At 42.5% G+C, this 23768-nt stretch overlaps 2 protein-coding genes across 2 annotated transcripts in view; both read left to right on the plus strand.

Annotated features, from left to right (window-relative positions):
* LOC118724004 (guanylate-binding protein 7) overlaps positions 1–23768 on the plus strand; it is a 290363-nt gene that overhangs the window by 165095 nt on the left and 101500 nt on the right. The gene's annotated exons all lie outside the window — the stretch shown is intronic.
* Positions 286–22568, plus strand: GBP5 (guanylate binding protein 5). The gene is made up of 11 exons (XM_036446862.2): positions 286–525; positions 2809–3017; positions 3527–3654; positions 12668–12777; positions 13043–13239; positions 13604–13846; positions 15401–15681; positions 16694–16906; positions 17669–17771; positions 18053–18234; positions 21749–22568. Exons 2-11 carry the CDS (start codon positions 2828–2830, stop codon positions 21836–21838), a joined length of 1737 nt encoding a protein of 578 aa, XP_036302755.1. The 5' UTR covers positions 286–525; positions 2809–2827; the 3' UTR covers positions 21839–22568.

Consider the following 23768-nt stretch of genomic DNA (forward strand, 5'->3'; position numbering starts at 1 on the left):
CAATTTTATCAGAGAAAATTCTACCAATATCTTTAATGCAAAATACAAACATGCTCGCTATCTTAAAAAGGAAAAAAAAAAGTATATTTACATAGTTTAGACATACTTAGAGTTATTAACTGCAGAATTGTGGGTTCTCACTTCCCTGAGAACAATTTGAAATAGAAAATGGAAGTGAAACTCTTTTTCATCAACGTTATGCAATTTCTGAGAAATCAAGTCAAATACACCCATCTGGCAAAACCACAGGACATGAGCTGTCCAGTCAGTGAGCTTGCCTCCTGGTCTTTCAGTTTCCGTTTGTGAGGTTGAGAAACCAACTTCTAATCTTCTGCTCTGTGTGTGTGTGAAGGAGTGGGGAGAGACTATAAAGAAAAATAAAATCCCTACGACCTGGTTGGGAAGAAGTTTAGCACAAACCAGCACAGCTCAACTGAGAGACAGAGTTAGGACTCTTACAACAGTCTCCTGAAGCAGCTTTGTTAGCAGCTCTAAAAGATCCCTGCTGTTGACTTTATAGTTAAGGTAAGATTGGGGACAGGGTGGTAAAAGATGTGCAAGCGTCAGGAGGTTTTAAAAACATTTTATCCAGGATAGGCTGCATATGAACCTGGTGTGGGGTATCAGACTTACTTAAAAACAAAACTGAGGTGCCGTCAGACAGGAAGCAGCATTCATTAAGTGTCAGCTACGTTTGCTTCCTGCTGAGCTAGACAGAAACTTGTGTAGAGACTAACCGGAGTTTGAAATGTCTTAACACTATTTTTCTTCCTTTGCCAGTTTACGACCTATGGGGATCATAATTGCCACTTCAGTTATCTTAATCTTTGATAAACTCTGATTAAGTTAGTTCAAACGTCATCCTGAAAATTTCAACAGCTATAACTATTATTTTTGTGAGAAAGAGCAATGAATGATATGCAATGTAAATAGCTTGCTTACATTGTTAAAGCCCAAAAAAGTTAAAACCTAAAATAAATAATAAAGAGCTTTCATGAAAATGACTACTATATATTTTTAGTCATAGTCTTATACATTGTTTGAAGGTAGATTTCTTCCTTTAGAAATAGCATGAATCAATTAGCTTTTGATTTCTTGACACCCACCCTTTCCTTAAGTCCCTTTATGCTGGATTCTGTTTCTATTAGGCTAATGCCTCTGTTATTACTATCACTTGCTTCAGCAGTTGCCCAACTTGACCCTCATTACAGCCTGGTAATTTTGTTTACTCCTCCGAACTCTCTCCGCTGAATCACAAGCTCCACACACCCTCCTTCTCTCTGATTTGCAGCCAGCCCATCAGCCATACATAGACTACTTGGCAGGAGTGATGATCAGTGTGCCCCCTGCGCCAGCCTGAAGACATGAGACTTTCATCCCCAACTCCAGCAGTGGGCCTGGGACGTGGGGCTTGTGTCCCCACCCCCTGTACGAGATGAGCCCCGGAACATGAGGCCCTTGTCCCTGCCCCTGGCAACAGGCCCTAAGATGTGAGGCTTGAATCCCAGCCCCCTGCACCAGCCTGGGAACTTGAGGCACATGTCCCTGACCCCGGCAACAGATCCAGGGATGTGAGGCTCATGTTCCTTCCCCCTGCACTGGCCTGGGACATGAGGCTCCTGTCCCTAACCCCCTAATTAATTCACTTTTAATGTGCACAAATTTTGTACAGCAGGCCACTAGTTACTTATAAAATAAAAGAAAATTGTTCTTTATAATAAGGTAAGGCAGAAGAGCTTAAATCTCAGCTAGCTTAAACATGTTTTATTAAGTTATAGGAATTGATGCCCACAAATAAATGGTTAAGTATTATTTTTAAAATCTTTTCAGCCCTAGCTGGTTTGGTTTGGTGGGTAGGTCCCAGGTTTGATCCCAGTCAAGGGCACATGCCCGGGTTGCAGGCTCAGTCCCCAGTAAGTGGTATGCAGGAGGCAGCCAACCAATGATTCTCTCTCATCATTGATGTTTATATCTCTCTCTCCCTCTCCCTTCCTCTGTGAAATAAATTTTAAAAATATATATAGTTTTAAAGTTTTTGTTGTTGTTGTTGAGCATTGACCCATGAACCAGGAGGGCATGGCTTGATTCTCGGTCATGGTACATGCCTGAGTTTTGGGATCAATCACAAAGAGTGTGCAGCAGGAAGCCAATCAATGATTTTCTCTCATTATTGATATTTTTCTCTCTTTCTCCCTTTCTCTCCCTCTCTGAAATAATTAGAATTATATTTTTTAAAGTATTTTCACATTCATAAAATGATTATGCCTTAAAAGTTTTGATTGAAAAAGGCACACCAATAGCTATATAAAATTATTTTAAACAACTATGATTTGTTCAATAATGCTATGTAATGACCTGCCAGGATTTATAATACACTTTGTCTGGACATACCCCTACATTCCAGAAAAGCAAGTATAGATGGGGTAAAAGCAAGAACTGTAATATAATAAAGAGTGCTCATAAAGATTCCATATGGAGATTTCAGGGAAGTAAAAAATTAGAAGCATAGCAAACCAAAAACCAGCGGAGAGTCAGATTCAAACTAGCAATAGATGAGATTTAGGGAATGGTTTTCCACGAGCTCACCACATATTTAAGAAGCAGCGGAGTACCCTATAGTAGACCTCTGGCAGACTTAGGACTTATTTTCCTATGACCTGCTTTGTTGTCATTAAATAATAATAATTATGCTTTCTTTAGAAACTTGGGCCATGTTGGGTAGTAGAATGTCCCCAGATGCAGAAAGCAAAATGACTTTCTCTGCTTAGAAACTGGAAGTTCTAATCCATCCCATCTATTCTCTTGCAGACAAGGTCTCACCCTGGACATGGCCTCAGAGATCCTCATGCCAGGCCCAGTGTGCCTCATTGAGAACATCGAAGGGAAACTGGTAGTTAATCAGGAAGCTTTGAAGATCCTGTCTGCCTTCACCCAGCCCCTTATCGTGGTGGCTATTGTGGGCCTCTACCGCACAGGCAAATCCTATCTGATGAACAAGCTAGTTGGAAGGAATGAAGGTGAGTGACACCAACTAAGTCGTTCTTTTCGCCCACACGCTCAGCATGAGCACAGATATGAGGAGAGAAAGTGAGAGATGGGCAGGAACATTGAAAGGTAATGTTTGGGCCATAGCTAACTAATTACTTTCTGGGAGGTAAAGGACGGAGGTCTGTTTTTTGAAATATCATCTCTTTTCCTTTTACTTAATAGCTCCTTGGAAAAAGCAAAATGTTTCCCAGTCATAAAGAGGAAGACATCAATAAAACAAACATATAAAATTATAAACTATTAAAATTTTAGTAGCATAATATTCATGTTTTTTTTTTGTTTTTTTTTTTAAATCATCAAGTTTTCAAGCTTTGGTACCGATACTCTTATTTTCCCATCTCTCTATTGCAGTTCAGATCAATATTGGTTCTTCTTTGCTCCATCTCCACATCTTGCTCTCCTTAAGCCCTAGCTTATTTGTCAAGAACACCTCTTATTGTCAGATCGCTCATCTATTATATTACAACCTCTCCTGCAGGCTTCTCTGTTGGATCCTCGGTGCAGTCTCACACCAAGGGAATCTGGATGTGGTGTGTGCCTCACCCTGCAGAGCCAAACCATACCCTGGTTCTGCTTGACACCGAGGGACTGGGAGATGTAGAGAAGGTAAGGAACAAGGATTCCTTTTTGATCAACCTTCTCAACTCTGAACATTCTTTACAGAGAATATTTTTGTACTTCCACTTGAACAGAGTATATCTTTATTTCCCTTTCCATATTTAATAGACAAAGTTTGGAAACCTGAAGTGAGAAAAATATTTCTAAGCCAAAGTCATGATGGAGAGACTCCACTAATGTGGGGCTAGGTCATTAACCAAAATGCAGAAAGATGTTGTAAATAAAATCATTGTCCCAAGTCTGATCCTACAGAGAATAATGATTAGTACCCAGCTCTGGCTCAGAGTTCCAATTGGGTCTCTGGCAGCTGTAGCTCTCTGACTTCTCAAGAGTAAATCTCCTTAAATCTTTGATTTTCCTTTGATCTTACCTATCTTATCATGTAAACATACTTGAGCTTTTCCCACCTCTTTGCTGGTGTTTATTTAACAACCAGCCTCCTGGGGGTGGGGAGTTGAAAAAGACTTGCCTTGTAATACTTGCCAATAATCTAAATGCCCCATCATAGCTGAGTCAAAGCTTCCAAAGTGAAGTCAGGAAACCCAGGGTTTGGAATTTAACAGTCAGCTTCTGTGGGCTGGTGTAAGCTGGCTCTAGCACATAACTGATCTTTCCCTTGAATTTCCCTGTTGTTTAGTTTTTGTTTTGCTTTTGATTTACTATGAATTCGTAGGGTCAACCTCAATTTGTGCTTTAGTTTCCTCATAGGTAACATGGAGATAGTTATAAATCTATCCTACAGTGCGGTGGGTGCTTCTCCTTCTTCCGTGTCCCGCACTGAAGGGGAGAAGGACAGGTTCCTGAGTGGAGGAGCTGGGGATTGAGAAAAAAGAAAGAGACAAGAGACAGAAATAGGTTCAAGTTGGGTGCCCGGGTGGAGGCTGTCACTCTGATGAAGGGACAACCACCCCCACCATAGACAACACAGCACATTTATTGATTTCCAAAGGGGAGATTTAAGGTCAAAAGGAGTTTCTATTCATTCAGACCTGGGTAAATTCCTCTCTTTTTTTTTTTTTTTTTTGTTTTTGTTTTTTTGTTTTTTTTTTTTTGACGAGATTTATTTAGCATATCAATACCTAGGTAAGTCGAGGCCCTATTTGTTCCTCATTCCAAGCACAAGGATAAAGAAAAGAAATCAGTACTGATAACATTTTGGGAGGCTGTTTCCAGAGATGGCCATGCTAGTCACCTCGGACTCAGCTGACATTAAATTAAAGGTCATACATGTGCATTCTCAAGGGGGCCCCATACACTAAGCTTTGTTTTGAGTACTAGATAAGATAAAGTTGACTGCCTTGTGTATAATAAGTACTCAGACCACACTATCCCAGACAAGTGCTTGATTTCAACATTGCCTGGAAGCTGGCCCAGAGAGTGTCTGTGGGAGGGTCACGCATCAGAACTGCAGACCTCACCAGGGTCTGAGCAGATAACCCAGCAGTAAATCTGAGGGTCAGATTATTTTCTGAAAGAACTTTCAGCAGAGAGCAGGTTGGGGGCCAGACAGAGTGGCCTGGGAAAAAGGTGCAATCCTCTCCCCCTCCCACAAAGAGGAGGAGCCCCTTCCCCCACTTGTGGAATGGCTCATGGCTGGAAATCTACCCCCGGGACTGGACATCTGGCCCCGTGGAAGCCTTGGGAGACACCTCTCCCAGCAAGAGCCAGCTGTGCTGAAAGATTAGAGAGCCACGCCAGGCTGTTTTTCTTTGTTTGTTTTTATCCCCTCCTGCTTGAAGTGGTGATAAGGGGATGCTAGTGACCCAGGCAGAGCTGAGGCATTAGGAGAATAAATGCCTGCCTATCCTTTCAGCAAGCTAAGAGCATGGTGCCCCACCACCAGTCTGTTTAAATCATCCTCACCAGGACCCCTCCTCACAGAGTCCAGATCCATGGGGGAGGGAAAGCAGTCCTGAAGCTGACTCAGTCCCTGGGCTAGGGAGGCCTTGCCCATGGATTACTTGGGGATCTGCCCTGCAGGGCTTGAGTCAGGTTGCCCAAGGTCAGGCAGGGACAGCAACTCACCAGAGAAGGACAAGGGAGCCAGAGGCCACATACCAAGTGGTCAGATCCAACAACATTGGAACATTGGAGTAAAATCCAGCAAGCTCCACAAACAGCAAATGCAAAAGTTTTTTTTGTTTGTTTTGGGGGGGTTTGGTTTTCCTTTCTCTTCTCTCTCTCTCTCTCTCTCTCTCTCTCTCTCTCTCTCTCTCTCTCATATTCTCTTATTGCTATCTTTCATTTCAGTCTATTTGTTTTCTATTTCTCTTTAATTTTATAACATTTTTAATTTAATTTTTTTTCTTTCCCAGTTTTTTTTTCTATTCTATATTTTTATTGTATTTTATTATTACTTTTTAAGTTATTATTTTATTCATTTTTCCTATCTTTTATTTTTATAGTTATCCTGTTGTATCATAAATCAGTGAGCTAGATACAAGATGCCTTAACAAGCCAATTAATTAGGAATCATCTTTATTACATCCCTTTCAGAGCAGAATATCTCTGTCAAATTCTGAACAAACAAAAGAAGAAGCATTCTCTTTTTATATCTTTTCAGTTCTTTGTGAATGTTACTTTTGCAGATAACTTGTAACCTTGAGTATATATCATATCTATAAAACAACTTATAAACTTGAGTACATATCATATCTAACAAATACCTGGCATGAGAATATTATCAGTATCAGTATATCAGTTCCTTATGTTAGATGGCTAGCTTGCAAGGTCATACAGTTAAGTTTATCTTTTCTATTATTAAAGCTAAAAAAAAAGTTATTTTATAGAATAAGAGACTGTCTAAAAATGACAGAGTTTACTGAACAAAGGACTATTTAACAATAGATGAGAATTTCAAACAGCAGTTTTAAACATCAGTTTTTCCAAAAGAGGGATTATTATGCTTCATTACCCATTGGTTTTATGTATAAGAGTCAAATCATTGATTCTTGTTTTATTGCTGGGAGGGAGTTATAGTGAGCCCTGAGGACTATAAGCTTGGTGGAATTAATTTTCTGTAGAATAAAGTTAGTAAACCAGTTTATAAGACAGGATCCCAGACTGAGGGCCAGGAGTACATGCAAGAGGGTCTCAGCTTTAGTGGGTCTGATGAAGAATCCTGAATTTTCTATTCTGCCGGTGCAGCTGTAAGCCCGATGTGATGAAGCCACATCGGGATCCCATCGACCTTGACCTTGCCATGGGTATGGTCAAGATGATGGTGTGTGGTCCTCTTTAGGTAGGAGTTAGTCTTTGTGTGGTAAATTTCTTAATCCCAGAGTCACCAGGGTGGAAGGGATGAACTGGATCAGATGTTGGTATAGGCAGTACATCTCAGGCGTGCTTCCGGACGGTCCTTGGGTGAACTATAAACCTGTAACTTGAGTAAAGATTGGTTAAGGATTTTAGCTTTCCTAGATTGGGATATAGTACTGTACTTATCTTTTAGAAGCTCTGCAGGCTTAGCATGGCTCCATGTAAGCTGGTGAGGTGGGTAGGTCAGGGTCTGGAAGAGTCACTAGAATCTGCAGAGGCCCCACTAGTTTTAGGGCAGCCTTCCAGGCTGCTTCATCCACAGTTTAGTTCCCTCTTGCTTTGGGGGAGTCCCCTTTCTGGTGTCCCTTACAGTGGACCAATGACAAGCCCCCAAATGTTACACCCAGACTTCGTGATCCCCAAGGGAGGCGAGTCCGATGCAATAAACAAAAGAGCCTCTTCCATGCTAGCATGGGCTCTGTCCCTCTCACGCCGACAGCATGGTGGAAGAGAGCTGAACTTCAACAGGTCAAGGGGTTTTATAAGGGTGGTGATGTCACTGCTTTGGCTGACCCTGATTGGTTGGGTGAGGGCTAGGGTCCAGATACACAAAATGAAGGATAGCTCCACCCTGCTTGGCCCTGCCCCACAATACAAAATGGAGTCAGGATTTAGCCTTACCCTGCCCTGCCCTTTCACTACTACCTTAGGTGCCAAATGGCTTCCAGTAGTGCCAGAATCTCTTCCTTATTTTTGATGTCCTTCCCAGCTGAAGTCAAAAGTCTCCATTCCTTATAAATAGCACTGTGTACTATTGCAAACGCATACCTGCTATCAGTATAAATTGTTACTGATTTGTCTTTTGCCCACTGGAGAACCTGAATAAGGGCAATTAAGTCAGCCTTCTGTGCTGATGTCCCATGGTTGAGTGCCTGAGACCAGATGGTTTGGTCTAAGCCCCTTATCTACAATATATACATAGAGGTGGAAAGACTTAGTTACATTTGGTAGTGCCAGTTGGCCCATCATCCTTGTTCTGCTCATGTCTGCCTTACTGCCTGATATATCCCATCAAGGATTCTGGCCCTGAATTCTTTCAGGGAAAATGGATGTCGATTGGGCTCCTCTGGCTACTTCCAAGCTGAAGAAAGATAGAGTTTTCTTTCAGAGCCAAGAGATCCTTGCTGTCAGAGAGACAATGAGGTCTGGGCCCAGAAGGAGGTGGGCTTGTGACCTGACAGAGACAAACTGTATTATAAAAATTAATATTATTGAGCAATTAGAATAGCAACAGTTATAGCAAATGGTCTGCTGGAAGGGAAAGAAAACATTTCAGCTCTAATTACTTTTATGAAATAGAATTTTTATCTTTAAAATTACCCTTATGTATTTTAAAAGAGCTAAATAAAGACCAATTTATCTATTGCATTCAATTTGGCCTGATTGTTTGCACAAATATAATAAGAATGGTAACTGAAAATTTTTACCAGAATTTCATGATTGAATCTTAATGCCCACCATAGGGCAGGGAAGCCAAGTCACCCAGTTGCCATCAGGCCTGCCTGCAGTATCTGCTAAGTTAGGTGAATTCCTCTCCTGCAGGGACTCTACCAGGGCCCATTCCCTAGGCTTCTAGGCCCATCTCAGTAGCCCTCCTACTCCTCGTGGCCTAGAGTGTGTGGGGATACCACAAAAACACAGAGGTGCCCTAATTGATCCCCTTAAGAAGATAATAAATGTTGACTTCGATTACCATATATAATGATGACAAAAGTCTGAGAAATGTAGGTTGGTGAAGACAATTTGAGTCAAATATACAACTCTTTACAACATTCTTTCACTGCTGCTAAGAGAGAATGGAAACATCCTGTGACTATAGAGAAGCCTGCCTTTCCTGGTGAGTGCAGCAAGTCTTGTGTTCCTTACATGTGGAGGGATCTTCCTGAAGGAGCTGAGCACTGTGTTCAGCATGTGGAGGAGGAGGCATGCAGCCCAAGGATGCACCACTGGTCTCAGGGATCCTCAGGTGGAGGCGGAGGCTGGCGGCATAGCTGGCAGCTGGAGAGGCCTTAGTGGAGAGGACCCAGGTCCACCCCTGAGGAGAAGGCCATCCAGGCGGGTTTGGAACAGCAGCTCGTGAAGTGGAGATTTTCACGGCCTTTTCCGGGGACCTGAGGTTCTTTAGCGTCTCCACTGTCTCCTCCTCTTGTCTGGAGCATTTGGATCTCTCTCTTTCAGTTTGTGAACCAGGGATGTAATCTCCTGTTTCAGTGCCCAGTAGGTCGTGGTCACCTTTCTGCAAGTGTCGGCAAAGCTGGGTATATTTAATGACTCTTTCTCATGCCTGGCATTGTCTAAGGGTGACTCTATTCCCCGGCACTTCTCTTTAGCAGCATTCAACTTAATGAGTTGGCATTTCTCCTCCATCTGTCCGGCCAGTGCCTTTGCCAGGTGCACTTCACATCTTATGTAAGGTTGACCCTGAACAGACAGAACAAATCTGATTATAACTACAAGACCCACCAAGAAGTGATGGCAGGTGGACATGCCAATATCTCCCATTGGAGGACGTGGACAGGGAGGCATGGACTCTGGCCATTGGGCAGCAGCCCCACACCCTCCTCACCCCACTTCCCAAGAATGGGCTCTGAGCCAGCTCTATGGAGGACCACAGGGCCTCCATAGACCATCAATATGGGGCTGCCACATGATCATGGAGCCTCCAGGCACAACAGAACCAATGACACCCGAACATCCCACCTAGAACCAGCCAGCAAGGGCTACCTTCATTGGTCATCAGTGATATGGTTGAGATAGGGGAAGATTTGTAAAAACATATGCCAAATGTCCAATGACATTCAGTAGTCAATACCATGTATGTTTTTGTATCAGTATAAATTAAAGTATAGTGAAAATAGCATAAAAAATTATCAGTGCTAATGACAGAACTATTCTATTCAAAGTTACATGTTTCTCACAATCATTTTTGTTTGTTCATTTAACATTGTAGGTCAGGGGCTTATTTTTATTTTTATTTTTATTTTTTTAAATCAATCTTTGTTGTTCATATTATTACAAAGGTTCCTCATTTCTTCCCTCCTCCACCAGGTTCCCACTCCACCCTCTGCCCCCTCCTCACCCCGCATTGTCCTCATCCATAGGTGCACAGTTTATGTTCAGTCTCTTCCCGCATCCACCACTCTCCCTTCCCCTGAGAACTGTCAGTCCACTCCCCTCCCATATCTCCGACTCTATTACAATCAACAGCTAATATTGTTCATCAGGTTTTTCAGTCTCCTTTTTTTGTTGTTGTTGTTGCTGTTTTTGGGGTTTTTTTAATTAATAAACTTTTACATTTCTAAGAATAAATTTTAAAATCTAATAATTTTAAACCTTGTTTTTTCTGCCCTGGGAATTGAGAAGCAAACTTGTTTACATGTAAACTTGCCCTTAGGCTATCAAAAGGTGTAGCCATTCAAATGTAAATGAACACATTGTTTAAAGATAGCTGCTGGCTGGAATTGGATTACCTGTTCTGGGTGGGAAGGGCTTGTCCTCCCCTTTTCTCCATTAAAATTAAGGTGATAGCTTTAAAACCTCTTTTTGGCAAGAGACCTTAAACTTTCAGAACTTTAAATTTTTCAGGTAGTAAATCAGTTACTTAGCATTTTCTCAAATCAATAATACCTCCACATGTCCAAGATACACTTCACACAAAAGACATTTCCAAATAGATCAACCAACCTCATCCAGACCCCACACAAGGCAGTCACAGATCAACACCCCAGTGCTATAATAACTCAACACATCCAGATTTAAGCCTTCATAACTTGATTCAGCAGACCCTCAAGTTCCCCCAAAAGTTTCCAGCCATGTCTGAGAAGCAGCCCTGGGGCATGGGCAGGTGAGGAGCGAGCTGTTCCGGGCATGGCCTCTGTTGCTCTGGTCCATTCCACAACCAGCTGCTACGGGTCTGACCACTGCTGCTCCTGACCTGGCTGCTCTGGGATTGGTGGCTACTGCTCAGGGCCTGGCTGCTCCGGGCCTGGTTGTTGCTGTTCTGGACCTGGGTGCCCCCAACCCGGCCGCTCTGGGCCCAGCCACTCTGGGCCCGGCCACTCCCGGCCTGGCCGCTCCTGACCTGGTTGCTCCCGGCCTGGATGCTGCTGCTCCGGGCCTGGCTGTTCCCAACCCGGCTGCTCCGGGCCTGGAAGCTCCGGGCCTGGTTGCTGCTGCTCTGGGCCTGGCTGCTCCCAACCCAGCTGCTCCGGGCCCGGTTGCTCTGGGTCCGGCCGCTCCGGGCCTGGTCACTCTAGGCCTGGCTGCTGCTGCTCCGGGCCTGGCTGCTCCGGATCCGGATGCTCTGGGCCCAGCTTCTCTGGGCCCGGCTGCTCCGGGCCTGGCCGCTCCTGACCTGGCTGCTCCCGGCTTGGTTGCTGCTGCTCTGGGCCTGGCTGCTCTGGGTCCTGCTGCTCTGGGCCCGGCCCCTCCGGGCCTGGCCACTCCTGGCCTGGCTGCTCTGGGCCGGGCCACCCTGGGCTTGTCTGCCTCCGCCCCAGGGCTGGCTGCCACTGCCCCAGGTCTGGCTGCTCCAGACCTGGCTGCTGCTGCTCTGGTTTTGGCTGCTGCTGCTCTGGGGCCTGGCTGCTGCTGCTCTGGGGCCTGGCTGCTGCTGCTCTGGGCCTGGCCGCCACTGCCTTGAGCCTGGCCGCCGCCGTTCCAACATTCTGTCCTTTTTTTTTTATTTTAATTTTTATTTATTTATTTATTTTTTAAACGCTTTTATGTTGCAATGTTGGCTGCTGAGTTGAGTTCTGTCTTAGTCTTCAATTTTTCAAGATCTTCTTTGTATTCTTTCTTAAGTAATTTTACTATCTTTTGCTATAACTTGATTTCTTCACAATGAAAACTTCTTCGGTTTCTTCCTCCTTGTCCTGGAAGTTCAGCAGGCTGGCCTATGGCGCCCCTTTGTTCTCCTCGGCCTCCTGCGCAGCTTCAGCCTGTTGCCTGGGTCAGCGCCGCCCAGGAAGCAGCCCCCGGCCTCGGCTCCGTGGCCCGAGATCAGTGGTCGAGGGCCCTGTCCCTGGGGCCCCGTCGCCTGGCTCCTTGCTGGCGCCCGGCTGGGCAGTGTCCGGCAGCGGCTCCTGCTCCTCATCGCGTTCTTCCCAGTCTGGAGCTTTTTTCTCCTTCCAGCTAGCCCAGTCTAGCATCAGAGTCAACAGACTGTCCTCTGCGCGCAATGTGCGCGACTCCGGGGACTCTGCTTTTCGCCGCTCCCCTGGGATTCCTCCTCACAGCCCCGTCTCCCTCTGTTTGAGCCTGGGTCCCCAGGGTCTGGCCTAGAACTGGGCTCAGTGCTGCCAGTTATGGGGTTCAGCCCAGTCTGGGGCTTTTATTTCCTTCCGGCTAGGGAACGCCAGGCAGGCACCCAGCCTTCTCCTCCTCTCCGGCTCCGTCCTCTCTCTGTGCATGTGCAGCATGTCTCTGTACTTTAGGCTTTTTCAGATCCTCTGATTTTCCTTCTGGTTTTCTCTTTCCTTCTTGTTGTAGAATTTTCAGTCAGCCGACTACCTGGGCAATGTCCATTTTATATTTTAGTTGTATTCCATTGAAATTGTTGTGTGCGGCTATGGTTAGGTGTCTACCTGAGCAGCCATCTTGTATGCTCCCAGGGGGCTTATTTTTAATGATTTCTCATCTGGGAATGCCACAAGACATGACTTACATTTGTTTTGTCTTCTAGGGTGACCAGAAAAATGATACTCAGATATTTGCACTGGCAATACTATTGAGTAGTACCTTTGTTTACAACACCATGAACCTAATTGACCAGAGGGCTATCGATTTATTATAGTATCCTTTTAAGATCCAGGATGGTTACCAAAGCCAGAGAAAACTCTTCTATGCACCAGCTGTGTTTATGAACCTTTTGAATCAAACACAAACGTAAAAACATGATAAACATTAAAAGTACAAGAAAAACAGCCCTTATACTTAGTGATGTTATGAAGAATTGGTTACAACCAAAAGAGAACATAATGGTTTAGGGATGTAAGGATTTTAATATGGGCTTAGATGCAGTCCTATTTCCAACCAGTTTTCCTTAATTATATCTCAGTTATGTAATAGAACTGTCAAATCATCTCAGCACAGTATCTCCACCTGATCTTGATGGGGTTGAAGATGCAGCTGATGCTGTGAGCTTCTGTCCAGACTTAGTGTGGACTCTGAGAGATTTCTACCTGTCCCTGGAGGCAGATGGGAAACACATCACAGCAGATGACTACCTGGAGAACTCGTTGAAGCTGAAAGAAGGTAACAGGGACTTCAGTTTTGGAAAGGGAGAGAAAAGTAACATGAGGATATCTCTGTATGTAAATGGTTACATTTATAGTTTCCTATATTTAATCACTTGGTTAAACTGCCAAGCAAATAATGAACACTACTAATTTAAAGTGAACTATTAGATTCAATATGAGATACTATTACTCACTGTTCTTGGAGCAAATTATTTTCTTTCTTTCTTTTCATGATGGGTTACCTTTTAACTTTTTATTTTTTTTTTAAGAGTTTGTGGAGATGTGTTGAAATAGATAACATCAGGAAAATTTATTCATGGGAAATACATTAAAATGAATGCTAATTCTATACTAAATAAAGCCCATTTTTCCTTCCCCAGACACTGATGAAAATCATCAAATTTTCAATTTGCCCCGTCGTTGTATACAGACGTTCTTTGCAAGAAAGAAATGCTTTGTCTTTAACTCGCCCACTCACCGGAAGAAGCTTGCCCAACTTCCAACACTGCATAACGATGAACTGGATCTTGACTTTGTGCAACAAGTGGAAGATTTCTGTTCCTATATCCTTCACCATTCCAAGACAAAAAATCTTCCAGGAGGCATCGAGGTCAATGGACCTTGTGAGTATCTTCCTTAGGATTTTCCTTCAACTCAACATAGAGACTGGGGTTTTTAAAAGTTTCTCCTTTCACTGTTGATGCTGAAAATCTTTCATCAGTTATGACTAAGAAAATTATATGAATCACATGATTCATATAGGTACCCAAAACATTCTTACTGATTTTTTTTTAGTAATGTCTCTAAAATAGTATAAAATAGAAATATCATCTGAAGAAAAGGTCAAGTTAAAGAGTTCTCTTCATAAGTGGTTCATTCTTGGACTAGACTAACCACATGAGTTGGCAACATTTGTTCCATGAATATAGTGGATTAAGCACAAGATAATATACAGGTTCTCTGTAAAAAATGAAACTTACTTGATTTAAACATTAAACAAACAGAGGCTCAAGTTGTCTAGAGCTTTAAAAGAATCTAAGCAAATATCTTGGACCAGATTTTTTTCTAAAGACACCATTCCTCAGAACTCTATGAATTATTGCTATACTCTTGAGCAATGATTTTCAACCCATGGTGTGCCTCAATAATTCTTTTTTTAAAATACATTTTATTGATTTTTTAACAGAGGGGGAGATGGTTAGAGAGTTAGAAACACTGATGAGAGAGAAACATCAATTAGTTGCCTCCTGCACACCCCCTACTGGGGATGTACTCACAACCAAGGTACATACCCTTGACCGGAATCGAACCTGGGATCCTTGAGTCTGCAGGCCAATGCTCTATCCACAGAGCCAAACTGGCTAGGGCTCAATAATTCTTAAAACATGCAATACCTGATTGTTTAGTCAAGGGCACTGACTTCTTTTCCTTCAGAAAGTCAAATAAAAATATGACAACAGTTAATACAACAATATCCAGCTGGTATGAATGATTCTAAATTATACCTATTTTTTTTGTCAGATCAACAATAAAAGAAAACAAATATATTTTGGTGTGCAGCAGAATTTTAGTAATAGTTTATGTGTGCCACGAGATGAAAAAGGTTGAAAATCACTGTTCTAGAAGGATGGTGAATGCAAAGAAAAGTGTGAAAGGGATAAGGAAGACAAATATGAAAATTCTAACAAAGAGTAAAGGGGAGCCAGTCTAATTTGCTCACTTTGTGTTTTTTTCAGCTAATACGCATACCAGCTTTACATACTGAAGTGGCAGAGAAAAGGGAATTCTGAAGGAAAATGAAACCTGAGGAAGAGGGAAAGAAAGGAAAGAATAAAGAGGCAAACAAGGCCTATAGCAGTCTAATAAAATGAATAAGCATAATTTTAACCATTTCCTCATTTCTCAATAGAAAAAGGGTAGCATGAGGATTATTACATAGATCTTGATATTTCTCCTTTGAACATTTTCTTTTCCTAAAGAAAGATATGGCTTCTTAGTCACACAATTTTCAAACAAACAAACAAAAACAACCATGAATTTGAGCCACTTTAACACTATGCAAAATACTGAAAAAGCTCGGGGAATGCATTGCTAAATTAGCATTCTCAATACTGTCCAATTTTAGAGCATGCCCTCTTTTTCTACAAATAATGCAAGTATCTCTTTCCTGTCTAAAGGTCTAGAAAGCCTGGTGCTGACCTATGTCAATGCCATCAGCAGTGGGAATCTGCCCTCCATGGAGAATACAGTCTTGGCCTTGGCCCAAATCAAGAACTCCACTGCAGTACAAAAGGCCATTGCCCACTATGACCAACAGATGGGCCAGAAGGTGCAGCTGCCCACGGAAAACCTCCAGGAGCTGCTGAACCTGCACAGGACCAGTGAGAAGGAAGCCATCGAAGTCTTCATCAAGAATTCCTTCAAGGATGTGGACCAAAGGTTCCAGAAGGAATTAGAGGTAATTAGTATTCTTTGCTCTAGCTTCTGGGGCTTATACATGTAATACAAGTATTGCTATGAAATGCAAAATGGGAACTTAAGAAAAGCAATTTTTACTAGACTGGAAAATAATTACTCTTACTTATATGACTCTCACTTTTATTCTGAAAACAATCAAACAACATGAAACTACTCTGAGTTGTATGGATTTTATTTTTATTTTTTTTATTTTTTATTTTTAAATATATTTTATTGATTTTGTACAGAGAGGAAGGGAGAGAGATAGAGAGTTAGAATCATCGATGAGAGAGAGTCATCAATCAGCTGCCTCTTGCACACCCCCTACTGGGGATATGCCCGCAACCAAGATACATGCCCTTGACTGGAATCTAACCCGGGACCTTCCAGTCCCCAAGCCGACGCTCTATCCATTGAGCCAAACCAGTTTCGGCTGGATTTTAATACTTTAACACACACACACACACACACAACTCACCATGTTACACCCATAGACTAATTTTTTAAAGTTAATCTTATTCTTTAAAAATTGCATTTATAAAGTATTAATTAACTTTCTTTTTATATTAATCAAGTACACATTGCCAAATGGTTCTACTAAAATATTATGTCTCCAGGTTTAACAGCATTCAGTCATAACATTCTAACCAATTATTTCACTGTGTCTCCTTGTTGGGAACCCAAGACACAGGAAAATGCAGAAAGAAGGAGTGGTCGTAAATGAGTAGGTTGTATACAAAATTAGGGCGTAATGAGGTTAGGTATTAGTAGTCTGAAGATCACATCTAAAGCAGAAATATTAAGAGAAATGGGTTTCAGGAGAGTTGGAACACAAAACTAAAGTCATTTTTCTATACCATAACATCCTTGGATCTTTCCTAGGCTTGGTAAAAAGGATATAGTCTTGCTGTTGTTCTCTAGTTTCTAGAAAATCAATACTCTCTCAGAGAATCATTTATAGAAATACTGAAATATTGCTAACATCTTTTCCGTGGGCCTTTGCCCCTTTGAAGACCCTGCTGAAAGGAAAACAAGATGACTTTCGTAAGCAGAACTTGGAGGCATCATCAGATCATTGCTCAGCTTTACTTCAAGATATTTTTGGTCCTCTGGAAGAATATGTGAAGCAGGGGATTTATTTAAAGCCTGGAGGGCATCGCCTCTTCATTCAGAAGAGAGAGGAGCTGAAGGCAAAGTACTATCAGGAGCCTAGGAAAGGAATACAGGTATTCCTCGTTTCATGCATTAATTGTGGGAAATTGTTGGGGGTTTGGAGTGGGGAAGGGCTTCTTTCCAAATCCAGGGAAGACATGAAGAAAGTATGTATACTCTAATGTAGCCAAAGAATTAAACTAAACTACCACCATAATCACCGGAATTGTGATTATGCTGCAACTATCATCATTCATGGCAACAAAGGGACTTTTTTGGTTACATGGGGCAGAATTGCAGTGATAGAAATGTGCAGGAAAAAACAGTAATTCATTGGCTTACATGAAACATTTAAATTTAGTTGCAACTACAGCTACATTCAGGATTTTAAACAATGGCATCAATTTTCCCCTACCTTTTTTTCTTTCCAAGTCCCACTTAGTTTTCTGTTCTCTTTTCCTACGGGCTTCATTCTCAGGTATGGCAGCAAAAAGGACACCAACATCTCCAAGCATAACTAGTTCTTTTGCCCTCAGTCTCAGAGGAGAGAGAACATTTTCCCCAGCATCCATATCAGTCTTTAAAACATCCATATTGAGCATTTCCTCACCTATACCAAATTATTTTGTACCAAGTGTGCTGGGGGTGCTCTGCTTAGCCAGCTCAGAGTTTGTGCCCACTCTTGTGACTGAAGAGGCTTGATTGACAGTTTCACTGAGTGCAGGCTGAGCAGTTCTGGGGAGGAAAAGATTCTGGGAAGAAAAGGCAGTAAAAAGGTTTACAACATGCCCAATCACCATTTCCTACTTTTAACTGCATGGTTTTGGGGTTCCTAGGCGGAAGAAACTCTGCAAAACTATTTACAGTCCAAGGAGTCCATGAGTGATGGCATTCTATATTCAGACCTGGTTTTCACTGCGAAGGAAAAGGAGAGGAAAGGTGAGAAGAAAATGGAAGAAATGCAAGATAGAACTTTCTGTACATTTTCAATTTATTTGGCCTGGTTTACCTGGGGTCATTAAACTAGAGCAAGAACGGCAAAGATGACTTTTAGCTCTTCAAGTTTTATCCGAGTAGGGTGCGTACTGTCATCTGAAAAGGCAAAATGGCCCCAGGCAGTTTTCTCTCTGAAGCAGTAATAAGAACTAAGCAATAAGAGCAGGAGACAGAAGGAAGGACACTTTAATCCTAGAGGAATTTGTCATTTTCTTCTTTCTCAGAAGCTTATTTAAAAGCAGAGGCTGCAAAGGCTGACACACGAATGTTGGAGGAGTTTAAAAGGCACAACCAGCAAATGATGGAGGAGAGGGAGAGACAGCATCAGGAGCACCTGAGACAAATGGAGATAAACAGAGAGCAACAGCTGGAAGAGCAACAGATGGCTATGGAACGTCAGCTCCAGGTACTCACCCGTTATTTCATCTCATCATTTTAATCATACCTCCCTCTCTGAATTAATTAGAGCATGAAACAGTGACAGAGAGGGAGAGACAGCATAACTTTATGGCTCAGGGAAAGGGCTCTGGAGTTAGACAGGCTGTTAAAAATCCCAGTTCCACATCTTACTAAATAAATGGCTTAGGCAAGTTATCTGTCCCTTAGTTTCCACTTGTGGAAAAAGGTGACAGTATTAACACTTCTTTTATAGGGTAATTTAATAATAAGTGAGTAAATATTTGTGTTTAGATTAGTGCTGAGCACAGAATAAGCATTGTGCTTTGTTAAATAAGGATATTTCCAACTCACAGTAGTTAGTCTTTTTTGTTAAGTGGTTAATTGCTATAAACAATCTTTTCCTTTGGCCATAGATTATTTTGTTAAATTGATTTAATATTATGTCCCTGTTTTTGCCTTAGTTGTCACTAGTGCTGAGGCTTTTAACTTGCAGTTTGTTTCATCCAAGATTATTACCATCACTAGAGGCCTGGTGCACAAAATTCGTGCACAGAGGCGAGGGATGGTGGTGTGTGTGTGTGTGTGTGTGTGTGTGTCCCTCAGCTGCAGCCTCTCCTATTTGAGACCCCTCAAGGGACATCCAACTGCCCTCTCACAATCCAGGACTGCTGGCTCCCAACTGCTCACCTGCCTGCCTTCCTGATTTCCCCTAACCACTTCTGTCTGCCAGCCTGATCACCCTAACCACTCCCATGCTAGCCTGATTGATGTCTAACTGCTCCCCTGCCAGCCTGTTTGCCCCCAACTTCCCTCCTCTGTCAGCCAGGTCATCCCTAACTGACCTCACCTGCAATGTTGATCGCCTTCAACTACCCTCCCTTGCAGACCTGGTCCCTCCAAACTGCCCTCCCCTGCTAGCCATCTTGTGGTGGCCATCTTGTGTCCACATGAGGGCAGGATCTTTGACCACAAGGGGGCAGCCATCTTGTGTGTTGGAGTGATGGTCAATGTGAATATTACTCTTTTATTAGATAGGATAGAGGCCTGGTGCATGGGTGAGGGCCAGCTGTTTGCCGTGAAGGATGTCCTGGATCAGGGTGGGGTTCCCTTGGGGAAGGCGTCTTCAAACTACGGCCCGCAGGCCACATGCAGCCCACAGAGGAGTCTGATCCAGCCCGCCAGGTTTTTTGGGCAGTGAGCGCAGCCGAGGTGTTACAGTAGGAATTAGTAGTTAATATAGTCTGGTCCTCCAGCTCTCTGAGGGACCGTGATCTGGCCCCCACTTTAAAAAGTTTGAGGACGCCTGCCTTGGGGCATGGGGTGGCCTGGGCGAGGGCCCTGTGCTGGTTTTCAGGCCATCCATGCCCCCTGGTGACCCAAGCGGAGGCCCTGGTATCTGGAATTTTTTTATTTACCTTCTACAATTGAAACTTTGTAGCCTGGAGCGGAGCCAAGCCTCCTGCTTGCTCTGTGGTGGCAGCCATTTCTGTTTGGATTTGTTTACCTTCTATTTTGAAACTTTGTAGCCTTGAGTGGAGGCCTGGGCCTGCCAGGGTGTGTGGACAGCTTGGCTTCCTCTGTTGCTGGGGAAACCCAAGCCTCCCTCCTGATAGCCATCTTGGTTGGGTTAATTTGCATGCTCACTCTGATTGGCTGATGGATGTGGCTAATGGGCGTGGCTTGTGGGTGTAGCAGAGTGATGGTTAATTTGCACATTTCTCTTTTATTAGGTAGGATAACTCAATAAGCAGTAGTTCCTACTTACTAAGTACTGTACAAAGTACTTTAAGTGCATTCTCTCATCTAATCTGTTCATTATGAAGCAGAACCATTATGTCCCCATTTTTCTCATTAAAAACATTAGGTTCCAAAGAGATAACTAAATGTTATTATCACATTTCCTAGAAAGTTATTCAAACTGCGTTCCCAGAGAATGAGAACTGCAGTATTTTTATTTCTGCAAACCAGTATGAATTCTTATGTGAACACTTCCACCAGGGTGACCAGTCTACCTGTAGGTCTTAGTTTTCCAGAAGCTCCAAGACATTTTTGTGAATACAGATCTATACACTAGGGCAGTGTTTCCCAACCTTCTCTCATGATGAGAATCACCTGGTGGAGTTGTTAAAACACAGATTCCCGGATCCCAACTAAGAAGTGCTAAACTAGAATTTTTGGGAACATATAGGTAAAATTGCATACCTAACTTAGTGCTCTGTATATAAAATCTGTTTTAGAGCACTAGTTAAGTATACAATTTTACCTATATGTTCCCAAAAATTCTAGTTTAGCACTTCTTAGTTGGGATCCGGGAATCTGTGTTTTAACAACTCCACCAGGTGATTCTCATCATGAGAGAAGGTTGGGAAACACTGCACTAGGGCATGATGGTCAACCTGGGATTCTTTTTTTTAATATATTTTATTGATTTTTCACAGAGAGGAAGGGAGAGGGATAGAGAGTTAGAAACATCAATGAGAGAGAATCATCGATCAGCTGCCTCTTGCACACCCCCTACTGAGGATGTGCCCGCAACCAAGATATATGCCCTTGGCTGGAATCGAACCCGGGACCTTTCAATCCGCAGGCCGACACTCTATACACTGAGCCAAACTGGTGCCAGCTCAACCTGGGATTCTTATTCTCCTCAGTCTTTCATCCACTCTGCCCTATAACTGTGGAGACTGGAAACAAATTCCCTGATCTAAGGCCCAGATGCATCACCTGATTGGGATTGTCACTTAGACACCCAGTTGTTGTATTAGCCTTTCTTCAAAGAATTAGATCTGATATTCCTCTGTGTAGAAATAAAAACTGAAGTTAAGATGTGACTCAGATGCTCAAAGAGGAAGGGGGAAGGGACCACACGATGCAATTCTTGAAATACCAACCCTTCAGGAATTGAGAGATGGTGATGTTTCTGGAGTTAGAGAAAGAGATATGGGAGAATTATTTAGGTAGGAAACTAAACATGAGAGGTAAAATGGGCATGAATAAAAAGGAGAATTTAGGGACTGTCCTGTTTACTGATGGCTTAAAATAACTGAGGCTATGCCCTAGGCTCAGTGGCTAGAGCATTGGCCTGCAGACTCAAGGGTCCTAGGTTCAATTCTTGTTAAGGGAACATGCCAGGTTGTGGGCTAGATTCCTAGTAGAGGGCATGCTAGAGGCAGCTGATCAATGCTTTTCATCATTGTTGTTTCTATCTCTCAATCCCTTACCCTCCCTTTCTGAAATCCATAAAAAATATGGATTTTAGATCATCCTAACCACTCCCATGCTAGCCTGATTGATGTCTAACTGCTCCCCTGCCAGCCTGTTTGCCCCCAACTTCTCTCCTCTGTCAGCCTGGTCATCCCTAACTGACCTCACCTGCAGTGTTGATTGCCTTCAACTACCAAAGTTCTTAAAAAATAAGTGAGGATAGTCAATGATTTTGGCTTATCCTCCCCACCCCGCACTCCCAGTGATGTGGACATTACTTTTTGTTAATCTTTTTAGTTTTATTTGTCACTCTTTAGGAAGAGGCAGAAAAGCAGTTGAAGAGACAACAGTCTGAAATGAGAAGCCTTCTGAATGAGTTTCTGCAACTATCGCAAGCAAAATCATGAAATGATGACTGTACCTTACTCTAAAGCTAAACATCTGAACTTCTTTTTATGTTCATTTTTCACTGAAGATAGAAAGAAATAAGAAAGTATAAAATGTGGGAGAATTGCCACTTAAATAAAAGTTATAATAATGATATCAAACTTTTGTATTGTTATAAAGTTATGATTCTCATAATTGGTTAAATGTGCATTTCAATAGTTTCAGTGATGATTACTTCCTTGAAAAGATTATGAATTGTATAACAGAGGGCATTTGATCACTGCATTTATATGGTAGAGGTAATGGGCTGGTTCTCTCAGGGGAAACTTCCTCTTCTACCTCAATGCCATCTCTCTAATTTTCTCAGGGGGGTTGAAAGTGACGGGGGGGGGGGGTGATTCACAATAGGCTCAGTCAAATGGGACTTAATCAACGTCTTGAGCTCCAGTGGGCAGCACTCCTGTCAAGTGGTCATATGCTGGATGCCATTGCAGGGAATCATCACTTTACCTAGCTTCTTAGCTGCGACAATGTTGGGTTCTCAACTGCATGGAGGCAGTCAGTCTATGGGAAATGATGTGACTACTGGTCATGCTCAGTAGAGCTTGCTTAGAGAAATTCCAAACCATAAACAAATAGCACTGTAGTGAAGTAGAGGTGCCCTAGAAGTTAGAAAGAACTTCCAGTATGGAAATTGTGTCATAGGCCAAAGAGCTAAAGAAGCTTTTCCTTTTCATTATCCTCATCAAGAGCTAAAGAAGCTTTTCCTTTTCATTATCCTCATCAAGAGTATAACTTAAACAGGACTCTTTATATCAAAAACAGTTTATACTGAATTAAGTAATTGTGTGCTATGGCTTTATAAACCCTTAGAGCCTATAAATAAATGGTTTAAGAAATGCTAGGTAAAATGTGTCAAAATATTTGATGGGGCTCATTTTTTTTAATGCTTGCTTATAATGCTAAAGTTAAACAATCTTAATTCTTTGCAATCATGTATGAAAACCTACTGATTTTTATTAATATTTGTGACTTATATCTACACTAATAAAAGAGAAAGATGCAAATGACCGTACCTTCGCTACACCCATCAGTCAATCAGGAGTGAGTATGCAAATTAACCCAACAAAGATAGCAGGTTAAATTGCATACACAGGTGCCCAGGAGGGTGGGGGTGGGGCAAGAGCTTGCATCATCACCATGGCAAAAACATAGGCCTTTCGCAGCACAGCTCCAGCTGCTCTGGACTCTGGGCAGCATGGGAAGGTGTAAAAGTGATGCCAGGCCAGAGCAAAGGCTGTGCCAGCAGCCAGGGTAAGGAAGGCCCATTCTGCATGAATCTTCGTACATCAGGTATCAAGTACATATAAATTTGTATATATTTTTAAACATAAAAAAGCATAAAAAGTTTTAAATAACTCTACCACTTTGCTTTCCCACTTGTGAAAAGTCTATGGGGAGGCCTCCTGAATTTCTCTAAGGAAATTAACAATTACTTTAAAGACTGAAAATTGTGATTGGCGATGAAAAGTGGATTTATTTTGAGAATCCCAAATGCATAAAATCATAGGCTGATCCAGGTCAACCATCAACATTGACTGCAAGACCTAATCACTTCAAAAAGAAGACAGTGCTCTGTGCTTGGTGGGATCAGGAAAGTGCGGTGCATTATGAGCTTCTAAAAACAGGTGAAACCGTTAATACTGATTCCTACCAACAACAAATAATCAATTTGAATCACAGGGATCAGCCTAAACCAGCAGTCAAACATCCGGCAAGGGGTCCCAGATTGGAGAGGGTGCATGCTGGGCTGAGGGGAACGAATTTCATGCACTGTTCCACTAGTATTTTCATAAGAGGACTGGACAACACAATTTTCTGTTACATCCTAAACTTTCTGTGCCTTTCTCCATAGAGTTTACACTATGCTCATTTGAAAACGGAGGTAGC

The sequence above is a fragment of the Pipistrellus kuhlii genome, unplaced genomic scaffold (genome assembly GCF_014108245.1).
Source record: "Pipistrellus kuhlii isolate mPipKuh1 unplaced genomic scaffold, mPipKuh1.p scaffold_m20_p_2, whole genome shotgun sequence".
NCBI classification, from domain to species: Eukaryota; Metazoa; Chordata; class Mammalia; order Chiroptera; family Vespertilionidae; genus Pipistrellus; species Pipistrellus kuhlii.